Consider the following 12717-nt stretch of genomic DNA (forward strand, 5'->3'; position numbering starts at 1 on the left):
TTCAGAGTCCGCCTGCCGATGCAGGGGACACGGGTTAGTGCCCTGGTCCAGCAAGATCCCACATGCCGCAGAGCGGCTAGGCCCGTGAGCCATGGCCGCTGAGCCTGCGCGTCCAGAGCCTGTGCTCCACAACGGGAGAGGCCACAACAATGAGAGGCCCACGTGCCGCAAAAAAAAAAAAAAAAAAAAAAGTTCTGGAGCTAGACGGTTGTAATGGTTGTAAAACAATGTGAATGTACTTAATGCCAATGAACTGTACACTTAAAAATGGTGAAAATGGTAAATTTCCTGTTATCTATATTTTACCACAGTTTTTTTTTTTTAAAGCAGTTTTGGGAGTCAAACAGATCTGGATTCAAATCCCAGTCTTGTCTTTTATTGGCTGTGTGGCCTTGTGCATATTGCTTAACATAAGCCTCTGTTTTGTCTCTGAAAATGAAGATATTAAAGCCTAAGGGAGATTAAGGGTAATGCTTATACATACTTTTATATAATGGCCAATAGATGACAGCTTATAAACTTGAGAAAGGAATCATTTTACACTCTAGATTCTATTATCTAAATCTGGCCCTCTTCAAAAAGTCTGGTAAGAGTTACACAAATTTAAAATAATGGTACTGGCTAATTCTAACATTAATTAATCGTAATGGCTATTGAGCACTCTGCTGGGGACTTTCCATACCTGATTTAACACTTACAATAACTTTATGATCACATTGAAATAGACAATGGAAAAGACTGAGAGGAATTAAAGTAAACTGCTCAAGGTCACAAAAGGTGGTACTATTTAAAATGTTCTATACTGTCACTTCCTTGGGCATAGCCTGGATGCTCTCATAACTGGATAAAATGGCATCCTATGCTTTTCTCAGTCTGAGTAATGCTTACTACACTGTAATGTTATATAGATTCTCAACCTCATCAGTGTGAGATCCTTGCAGGCGGGGACTGTGTTTTCATTCACTCAACAAATCCTGACTAAACACCTACTTACCGACTAGCTCTACATATATATGGTGAATAAAACAGACAAGGTCCCTTATCCTCATGGAGCTCATGGTCTAATAAGGTGAATAACATTAAACAAATCGACAAAAAGTAGCTAAGTAATTAGAAATTATAGTATGTGTTATAAAGGAAAAGAAGAGGACCATGACAATAGCAGAGAGCTAATTTCAGTTGGGAGGAGGAAAGAGTCAAGAAAGACCTCTTTGAAGAACTGTCTCATTAATTTCTATATTCCCAATGTCAAGTGTATTGCTAGTACAGAGAAATTACTCAATAAGTATGATGAATGAATGGACTGACGCTCAAGAAAACTTACCAGTAGGAGTGGTTACAAGTTTAGTTGTCATAATTGCACCATTACTGCTAACCACCATAATAGGGGAATTGCTACTGGTGGGCAGAGTTGCTGTCACTGGTTTGGGTAAGATTTTACTTGGTTGAACTTGTTGTGTGATGATTTTAACACCTTTGAAAGAAGAAAGATAAATCTCAGTACAAATTATTTTTAATAACATGTGCTTTGTATCAACCCAAGAGGGCAGCAGTTACACACATTTACTGAGTCTTGCCTAAAAAGAGGCTTTTGTTCATACTGATGAAAGATATTCTTTTAACTTTTATTCCTCAAATTCCTATCTTCCCAAATTTCTCTCATTCAGAAATATAATTAAAATACCACAAAAGCTATTAACAAGTTTTAATGAAAAACAATTTTTCTTTTGTCTATGATCACATCATATAAGAGCTTTCAAACCAAATTAGCCATTGATCTGAACTTTTACAAACAATCTGTGTTCCATGCAAATACTTGGGATGAAAGGACTAGGATAAGAAGTCAAAAATAAAAGCAGGGCAGGAATACTGATGCAGACATAGAGAACGGACGTGTGGACACAGGGTGGGAAGGGGAGGGTGGGATGAATTGGGAGATTAGGATTGACATATATACACTACCATGTGTAAAATAGATAGCCGGTGGGAACCTGCTGTATAGCACAGGGAGCTCAGCTCGGTGCTCTGTGATGACCTAGGTGGGCAGGATTGGGGGGTGGGGGTGAGGGGTGGGAAGGAGGTCCAAAAGGGAGGGGATATATGTATACATATAGCTGATTCATTTCGTTGTATAGCAGAAACTAACACAATATTATGAAGCAATTATACTCCAATAAAAAAATTTAATGTAGCTTTTATATATTCTCAACTCTACCAAAGATTTCTCTAACCTCTTAAGACTGTAAAGAGCAAGAACATTTTGTTTTTGAACATTTATTTTTAAATTGACTTCTTTTAAAAGTATTTAAATAGCTCACTTTGTCAAAAGTAAAGAACGCACTATTATTGCACCTACATAAAATATGCATGTGGACAAGAACTTGAAGGCAGTATATAAAAATAAAATTAAAATGTTAGGGTGGTGATGTTATGGTATTTTTTACATTTTTCAACTTTTTAATTTAAATGTTATAAGTGTTACACTGCCTTTTCAAATGTAAGATGTCCATTTAAAAGAAATCTCTCATGTTAACTACAAATTTAAGTACTAATAATTGTTAACCAAGGAAGGAAATTTTTGGTAACACTTTTTCCCCACTAAACTTCACTGAAATAATTCATGGGATAGAATACATTTCAACAGACAACTAAAATTTTTATTACTTTTTTGGATGGTGATTTAGGTTAAGACATTAGGAAGCAAACAAATTTATTTATTTAATAGCCTTAAATAATTTCAAAATACTTGTAGCCAACAAAGAAGTTAAAATTATGACATCCAGGCATAATTAGGCAAATTACTTAATAATCTCTATGACTCAGTTTTCTCATTTATAAAATAAAGATACTATTAGTATATACCTTCTAGGGCTATGTGAAGATTAATTACATCACAGTTGTGAAGTGCCTAATACATAGCAAGAGTTCAATAAATAAAGTATTATTATTGTATAAATAAATTCTGATTACAATAAATCATAAACTGTGAAGTTGTAGGGGAAAAATGATTTCTAATATTATCTTATTAATGAATTACAATAATGCTTAAGGTACATAAAAAGAAACCCCCAAAGAAATAACCACAGAGATAAAAATTAAGGAAATCATAAGACACTACTTTGCTTAGTCCTACACAAGCAAGTTGAAAATTTGGATCAAATGGGTAGTTTTCTAGAAAAACAGTATTTATCAAAAACTGACCTCAAAAAAGATATATAAATAGACAAGTTTCCTTGAAACAAAATTTTAAGAGCTCCTCCCCCTTTCCCCCCAACATAGCAGGCCCAGATAGTTTCACAGGACAATTCTATGGTCCTTTAAAAAGAAAATAACTCCAATGTATTTAAAACCATTCCTCTCATCACAAGAAAAAAAATATGTAACTATGTGGTGATGGATATTAATTAAACTTATTGGGGTAATCATTTCATAATATACGCATATATCAAATCATTATGCTGTACACCTCAAACTAATACAATGTTATATGTGAATTATATCTCCACTTAAAATAAACCAACAACAAAAACCATTCCAGAGAGTGATTTCTGACAAGAGAGCATAAGGAGCTCTGCTAACCTGCTAACCCAATGAAACTGGCAAAAATGATTTAAAAAAACAACCAATGAAAAGCTCTGGAAACGGTCCTAAGACCAAATGAAGAAACATCTATTCAAGAATACACAACGGGCTTCCCTGGTGGCGCAGTGGTTGAGGGTCTGCCTGCCGATGCGGGGGACGTGGGTTTGAGCCCTGGTCTGGGAGGATCCCACATGCCGTGGAGCAACTAGGCCCGTGAGCCACAACTACTGAGCCTGCGCGTCTGGAGCTTGTGCTCCGCAACAAGATAGGCCATGACAGTGAGAGGCCTGCATACCACAATGAAGAGTGGCCCCCGCTTGCTGCAACTAGAGAAAGCCCACGCACAGATATGAAGACCCAACACAGCCAAACATAAATAAATAAATAAATAAAAATTTTTAAAAAAGAAAACACAGAAATATTTGCTAAGAACAGTGAAATCTATGACATTTAAACTAACACCTGTTCCTCCTCCCTCCCTATAGGTGAAGCAAGGACTGCTCTCCAGACTGCTGCAGTCAAGAACACAGGGTTTCCTCCTACCCCAGCTCCCAGTTGGCGGGCTTTCTTCTGAGGAGCAGAAGGACTTCAGCTTATCTCTTTCTGCTCCCAGGCACCTGTTTTAAGTCCCAGGCAACTGCAGTCAATAGGTGGGTACTCCCTGCTTCTGCCCAGCCCCCAGTTCATGGAACAAAGGCTCTATCTTGGGCACAGAGCCACTGAGAATACTGGGGTCCTTACCACCGCTGCCCTGGCTTGTGAGGGAGTGGCTCCACCAACCAGGGGAAGCAAGCTGAGAGGATCTCAGGCTGCTTGCCCAACCTCCCACACTTGCCTTCACTGAGTGCTCAGCTCCTAGAGCAGGGGTATCATTCAGAGAGAAGTCTGCCATTGACCCTACCCCCAGAGCTCCAGAGCTGCCTGAGGATAGAAACATGTCCTAAAACATATAGCTCCTAGCCTCTTCCCAGAGGAACTGACTTCATATGTAACAGAGCATGAAGAAGTTCAAGCCTAAGGGTGCTCTCAAAAACAGTGGAGGATGTGAATGAAAGGCAACTAGAAGGAGAATCATGGATTTAATTAAGATACCTTTTAGACTATAGGCCAGTTTGCAGGACAGAACTGAAGAGTAAGGAAGCTGAGAGGAACGCTCCTATGGTCAGAACAAATATCAAAAATGGACCTTTGAGATTATTCCTTCAAAGAAGCCACAATTTGGATGAGTTCGCAGAGCAACTTATGCTCCAGGAATTGTTGAAAAAAATAGAGCAATCAGTTAGTGGAGTTTAACAGCTGGGTGTGGTCAGGAAAAGAGGAAAAAGCCATACCAATATCACTGTCACCTCAGAATGACTGGGCATACCCAGAGCTGTACCTCCCTGAGGAACAACAGCAGAGACTTAACTTCAGCAACATAATTGATCTAGTCACTAAACAACAAAGAACCATGCCAATAACAATAATAAATCAGGGGTGGGGGTAGGGGAAGATCAGTACCCAGCTACAATATATAATGTCTAATATCTATATATCTAATATCTAAAATATCAATGTAAATATCTAAAATGTCCAGTTTCCAACAAAAACTTGCAAAGAAACATGAAAGTATGACCCACACAGTGGAAAAAAAGCAGGCAACAGAAACTGTGAGAGCAACCAGATGTCAGACTTAACAACAACAAAAACACTTCAAAATAGCCATTACACATACGTTCACAGAAGTAGAGGGAAGCATGATTACAAAAGTAAAAGAGGGTATGATGACAAAGTTGCATCAAATAGAGAATATTAATTAAGCAATAGAAATTAGAAGAAAGAACCAAATGGAAAATGCAGAGTTGAAAAGTACAATAACTGAAATAAAAAATTCACTAGAAGGGCTCAAGAATAGATTTGAACTGGCAGAAGAAAGAATTAGCAAATTTAAAGAGATCAATTAGAGATTATGCAAGCTGAAGAATGGAAAGAAAAAAGAATGAAGAAAATGAACAGAAATGTGGAACACCATTAAGTGCACAACATATGCAATGTAACTACAAAAAGGAAGGAATAGAGAGAAAAGAGAAAAAGAAGTATTCAAAGAAGTAATGGCTGAAAATGTTCCATATTTATTGAAAAGCAATAACTTACACATCCAGGAAGCTAGACAAACACTGAAGAAGATAAATATAAAGAGAACCACAAACAGGCACATCACACTAAAAATGCTGAAAGTCAAAGACAAGGAGAAAATCCTGAGACCATCAAGAGAACAACAATTTCCATTTACAATGGGATTTCATTAAGGTTAGCAACTGACTTTTCAGTGGAAACAATGGAGACCAGTAGGCAGCAGAATAACGTATTCAAAGTGCTCAAAGAAAACCTGTCAACCAAGAATTTGATATCCAGCAAAGCTATCTTTCAAAAAATGCAGATGAAATAGTCTTTACCAGATAAACAAAAATGGAGAGAGTTTGTTGCTAGCAGACCACCTTACAACAGACATTCAAGGAAATTCTATGAATAGAAGGAACAAGAAACAAAACAATGATATCCACTCTTGCCAGCTATATTCAACATTTTACCAGCGGTTCTAGTTAGGGAAATTAGGCAAGAAAAAGAAATACAAGGCATCCAGACTGTAACAGAAATTATCTCTCTTTGCAGATGATTTGATCTTTTATATAGAAAATCCTAAGGAATTCACTATAAACTACTAGAACTAAAAAGTGAGTTCAGCTAAGTTGCAGGTACAAAATCAACAAAAAATCACTTGCATCTCTATACATTAGCAATGAGTAATCCAAAAGATGAAGTTAACAGTTCCACTTACAACAGCTACAAAAATAAAATACTTAGAAATAAATTAACAAAAGAAGTGTAAAATTTATAAACTAAGAACCACACATTTCAACACGTTGAAAGAAATTAAAGATCTAAATAAACACAAAAACATCCCATGTTCATGGATCAGAAGATTTAACATTATAAAGATGGTAATACTCTTCAATTGATCTACAGATTCAATGCAAACCCCATGAGATTCTCGGCTGATTTCTTTGTAGAAACTGACAAGCTGATTCCAAAATTCATACAGAATTGCAAGGGACCCAGAATAGCCAAAACTATCTTTTAAAAAAGAAAACAGGAATACTCACACTTCCTCATCAAAACAATGTAAATCAATGTAATCAAATCAGCATACAAATAGACATATAATGGAACAGAATTGAGAATCCAGAAATAAAGTCATACATGTGCTCAGTGGATTTTCAACAAGGGTGTTGAGACCATTCAATGGGGGGGAAGACAGTCTTTTTAACAAATGGTATTGGGACAATCGAAGAGCCATGCATGAAAGAATGAAGTGGGATCCTTATTTCACACCTTAACAAAATTAATCAAAATAGATCAAAGACCTAAATTTAAGAGGCAAAATTATCAATCTCTTAGGGGAAAAAATAAGGATAAATCTTTATAACCTGGGATTTGGCAAAAGATTCTTAAATACAATACCAAAAGCACAAGCAACAAAAGAAAAAATAAACTGTACATTACCAAAATTAAACATGTTTGTGTTTCAAAGGACATCATCAAGAAAGTGAAAAGACAACCCACAGAATGGGAGGAAATATTTGTAATTCATGTACCTGATAAAGGTTTAATATCTAAAATATGTATAGTAAAAAAAAAAACTCATACAATTCAATGATAAAAAGACAAATAACTCAATTAAAAAGTGGCAAAGGATATAAATAGGTATTTCTCCAAGGAAGGTATATAAAGGGCCAATAAGCATATGAAAAGATGGTCAACACCATTAGTCATCAGAGAAATGCAAATCAAAACCACAATGAAATACCACTTCACACAAACTGGGATGGCTAGAACCAAAAAGTCACAGACTAGCAAGTGTTATCAATGGACAAGTGGATAAAAAAAATGTGAATTATTATTTGGCCATAAGGAGGAATGAAGTACTAATACATGCTACTTCATGGATGAACCTTAAACACTGTTAAGTAAAAGAAGCCAGTCACAAAAGATCACATATTATATGATTCCATTCACATAAAAATCCAGAATATAGAAATCTATAGACAGAAAGTAGATTAGTGGTTGCTTAGGGCTGGAGAGGTTGTCACGGTGAGTAGGGAGTGATAGCTAAATGGTACAGGGTTTCTTTTGGAACTGATGAAAATGTTCTAAAATCAACGGTAGTGATGGTTGCACATATCTGTGAATATACTACCTACCACTGAACTGTACACTTTAAATCAGTTAATTGAATGGTATGTGAATTATATCTCAATAAAGCTGTCCTTTAATAGAAAAAGTTCCAGAGCGTTTTAAAAAGGAAAACTTTACAATTCTTTCTTGGAAGCACACATACCATTGAAACTAAAGCCTGACAGAGACTGCAGGCAAAGAGAAAACTACAGACCAATTTCCTTATGTCTATCAATGCATTACTATCCATACCTCATACTAGGTATGAGGCAGAGGTGAAATGGTACAAACTTCCAGTTATGAGATAAATAAGTGCTGGGGATATAATAATGTACAGCATGATGACTATAGTTAACAATACTGCATTGTATATTTGAAAGTTGCTAAGAGAGTAAATCTTAAAAGTTCTCATCACAAGAAAAAAAATTGTAACTATGTGTGGTAATAGATGCTAACCTATTGTGATAGTCATTTTGCAATAGATACATATATCAAATCATTATGTTACACCTAAAACTAATACAAAGTTATGTGTCAATTACATCTCAAAAAATAATAATAAAATGTTCCTATCAAAAAATAAAACAAGGGACTTCCTTAGTGGTGCAGTGGTTAAGAATCCACCTACCAACGCAGGGGACATGGGTTCGATCCCTGGTCCAGGAAGCTCCCACATTCCGTGGAGCAACTAAGCCTGTGTGCCACAACTACTGAGCCCACATGCCACAACTACTGAAGCCCATGCACCTAGAGCCCATGCTCCACAACAAAAAGCAGCCACCGCAATGAGAAGCCCACACACCACAACAAAGAGCAGACCCCACTCGACGCAACTAGAGAAAGCCTGCGCACAGCAACAAAGATCCAACGCAGCCATAAATAAATAAATAAAATAAAATAAGATAAAACAAACAAAAAACTGAAAATGTCAGCATCTCCCAAAGTCCTTTTCTACCACCAAATAAAATCCAGCTTCAGTGGAGGAAAAAAATCCATTTTCTTTTCTTAAAGATATTAAGTACGTTAAGATGCTTCTTCGTCTCCCTGTATCTAAGCCTCCATCCTACCTGCCTTTCTATTCAATACTTTTATGATTCGATAACTTAACAGTAATTGCCTCCTACCCCTGCGTTCCCACTGTGCTAGAGATGCTTTCAATAAACTGCTAAATTGTTATACCACAAACTTCTTCACTGTACACAATGTCTTTTAATCTTAGCACCTCTGCCCATGACAAATTTATGCGGATTCACAATACGGCCTCTAACACAAGACTCCCCAGACTAATTTTTCCACTGCTCACTTCCCATAACCCCAGTGGGCTCCAAAGTATAGTTCTAAAGTCTGGGTTTGTTTCCTCGGCTTCCTTTATCTCTTCTGAGAGTTCACTGAAAAAAACCTCTTCCTGCTGTGCAAACAGCTTTTTTCTCCCTTCTCTATTCCCAAGCACCAGTTCTCTCTATGTAAGTATTTCCAACAGGAGGGTCTCAAAATATATTTTGGAATTAAAACTCTAATGCTTGAGGAAACTGTATGTGGAAGTGAATCTATATATATTGCAATCTTCAGAGAACTGGTGACTGGGGAAGAATTACCATCTCCTGAAACATTTTCCATTTACCTGACTCCTGTTTGATTTGAATGGTAGGCTTGATACCAGGTGGCAAAGGAGACTGCTGAGGCTGTTGCTGATGAGATACCGGAGAAGGCTGGGCCACCTGTTGCTGTGTCTGTTGCTGTACTTGATGTAACTGCTGCTTAGGAGACTGTTGATGCTGTTTAGGAAACTGTGCAAGAATCTGAGTTGGGGCACCCACTAAGCTTTTGGGAGAAGGAAGTCTGGTTGATGCCATTTTGATTGCTGATGTAGATACACCTATAGAAGAGTAAGGATTAGAACATTTAATAGTAAAACATAATTAAAGCTACTTCTGGTTATTGTAGGAAGTAATAGCTTAAAACTAGGTAAATCAACAAAAATAATGATTATTAAGCACCTAGTGTCAGATATCATGTCTATGGTATTTTACATATTTTATACCTAGTCCTCAAACTTTGCAAGGGAAGCATCATTGCTCTAACACTCAAAAAACTAACTGATTTTCCCTTGGTGAAGAGTCAAAACAAAAGAAACAAAGTATCAGGCAGGATGTTCTCACACATGTTTCTCAATAGGTTTTTCTCTTAAAAAACATAGGTTCTCAATGTGAATAAAAGAACACGGGTCGGACAGGGAGGGTGGGGGGGAGACGCAAGAGGGAGGGGATATGGGGATATATGTATACGTATAGCTGATTCACCTTGTTACACAGCAGCAACTAACAACAATGTAAAGCAATTATACTCCAATAAAGATTTTTTTTAAAAAAAAAGGACAAAGCAAACTAGGTTTTGAATCTTATTTGTAGTACAGTTTTTCGAATATTATTTTTCAGGTTCTAATGAGTCAATTTAAACATAGCATTAGACAAAATAATTCACACTGAAACATTCACCTTTCAAATTATTCAGCATGGCAAAGTACAACAGCTTTTCTATGTCTCATTTCCAATTATCTATAAATAAAATCATTTCTTGAGAACTGGGTCATTAAATAATCATGTGAAAAGTTACAAGTGGGCATACTACTCAATATATCCACAGCAAAAAAATTCTCGTGATACAAGGTTTTAAGACACTTCTTTTCAATGCAATACTAATATTAGCAACCATGCGTAGGTAGCAAATACCAACAATTTTCAGTAAAGATGTGTGAGTCTGACAGAAATTCTTCCCTCTCCAAGATTTTTCATCAGTAATCTTATAATTCATCAACAACACAATAGGACTATTATCTGTAAGTAAATTAATACTCCTCACAGAAAGAACCTAGATAGAATATAACTCTCCGTATCAACTTTTTGAGCACTGATAAAACAATGAAAAGAAACTGATAATTTGATGGCCTAATTACCAAGTTCCAATTATCAAACAGGCTATTTCACTCCTTCCTCCACCACAGCCCCACTATGACATTTACATTGTATTACAGAAAAAAATTTAAATAATATCACATTTTTATGTAAAATGTTTCTGGAGAATAATAAAAATGAAGAAGAAGCCTTGAGAAGTCACTCTGACCCTCTCAGGTTCCCCATATGTTGAATTTTCCTTGCCCTATAATTCTCTAAGGGTTGCTATATGGATCAGGTAAAAATCATAGATTGAGGAATAGTTTGAGAGAAGACAAAAGAAAGATGTAGTCAGAATCACCTGGAGGGCTGACTCACATTACTTACACATTCTCCTGCCTTGCCCACTCCCATCCCTCCCTGAATGCTAGGATCTTGGTGACATGTGTATGTTATACTGCTTAGTTGTACTGAACTAGATTATCTCTGGAGCCCTTTTCAGTACCAACATTTTATAACTTAATGACTATAAAGTGCTATTCAAGTAAAACACACTATTTTTAAACTATGTGAAAACTTTAACCTTTATATTGCATTCATAATGAACTCTTGTATTAATTGAGGTAAACTGTGCACATGAGTAACTCCCTAACTAATCTACGTTCTCTATATCCTATTATATAGGAAAAGTATCTAATGTAAAGGCAGTCAGGGTGACTTCAGAATCAGAGAACTGTGTTCAAATTATGTCTTCAGGGCTTCCCTGGTGGCGCAGTGGTTGAGTCCACCTGCCGATGCAAGGGACATGGGTTCGTGCCCTGGTCCGGGAAGATCCCACATGCCGCAGAGCGGCTAGGCCCGTGAGCCATGGCCGCTGAGCCTGCATGTCCGGAGCCTGTGCTCCGCAACGGGAGAGGCCGCAACAGTGAGAGGCCCGCGTACCGCAAAAAAAAAAAAAATTATGTCTTCAACACATAAACTCATAATAGCTGTGTGATCTTATTAAAGTATTTAATTCCTTTAGATATTTATTCATTCAATAAAAACTTACTGAGCATATACTTTATGCTATATCCTTGGGAAACTCTTTTGTATCCATGAAACAGTCCCTACCTTCAGGAAGGTTAGAGAAGACAATCAAATGATCACACAAATCTATCATTACAAATTGTAATAAATGTTATTTTTGTTTTAACAAATAAAAAGCCCCCTTCCTCTTCCTTTTGCTCTTCGATTCACAAAAATTTAGTGCTAAAGCCATCAGATGCTGCAAAGCACGATGGACAACTAGATGGCTAAGCAGAATAATGGCTAAGCATGGGGTGTTAGAACCCACTGCAGAAACTGACTGAGCATGGGAGTCAGAGTCCAAGTAGGTTGAGGAGGGAGTACATGCTGTGGGAGTTCAGGGTACAGTGCCACATATAGAGTTAGAACTCAAGTAGGATAAACAGGGGTTCCATGAATGCGAGCCACCTAGCACAGGTTCTCAAAGCTTGAGCAGGATGTCCACAGGAAGGGGTGGGATCAGAGTCCAAACTGGGTGAAGAAGACTTCTGGGTAGGAGGGTGGCCTGGCACGGGTGTCAAAATTGAGCAGGGTGAGAAAGACATCATGCAAAAGGGTGACATGGGGAAAGTGTCAGAACTCAGGTGGAGTGAAGTAGAAGTCTGCAAGATGTCAAAACCTGAGTGGAATGAGGAAGGTATCTGCATGAAGGTAGAGGCAACAGCAGCAACAATGACAGATTGGTTATAGAGTGGGGAACTGATAAAATAAGTAAGTATATGAAAGATAATGGAAGCTAGGTTTTTGAAGAAGGGAGAAAACTAGAATTAACAAGCAGAGTTTGAAATTGGACATATCAGTATGGACCCAAAGTTTTCAACATATAGAAATAAATATAGATGTATATACGTGTGTGTATAAATCTACATGCAGACACACACACACACACACCCCTTAGCAATGAGCATATCTAGCACCCAAATTTTCTTCTAATTATCACTTTCCACTAAAATGAATCAGG

At 37.1% G+C, this 12717-nt stretch overlaps 1 protein-coding gene across 4 annotated transcripts in view; it reads right to left on the reverse strand.

The window, feature by feature from the left end:
- Positions 1-12717, reverse strand: part of EMSY (EMSY transcriptional repressor, BRCA2 interacting) — an 80442-nt gene that overhangs the window by 35703 nt on the left and 32022 nt on the right. For all 4 annotated transcript variants that reach the window (XM_082845484.1, XM_082845485.1, XM_082845483.1 and 1 more), the window contains 2 exons: positions 9419-9673; positions 1325-1474 (listed from right to left, as the gene is read on the reverse strand). In XM_082845484.1, coding sequence (XP_082701610.1) covers positions 1325-1474; positions 9419-9673 — 405 coding nt within the window. The remainder of the gene's footprint in view (positions 1-1324; positions 1475-9418; positions 9674-12717) is intronic.

This window comes from Leucopleurus acutus, assembly GCF_964270905.1.
Source record: "Leucopleurus acutus genome assembly, chromosome: 8".
In the NCBI taxonomy this organism is placed as follows: domain Eukaryota; kingdom Metazoa; phylum Chordata; class Mammalia; order Artiodactyla; family Delphinidae; genus Leucopleurus; species Leucopleurus acutus.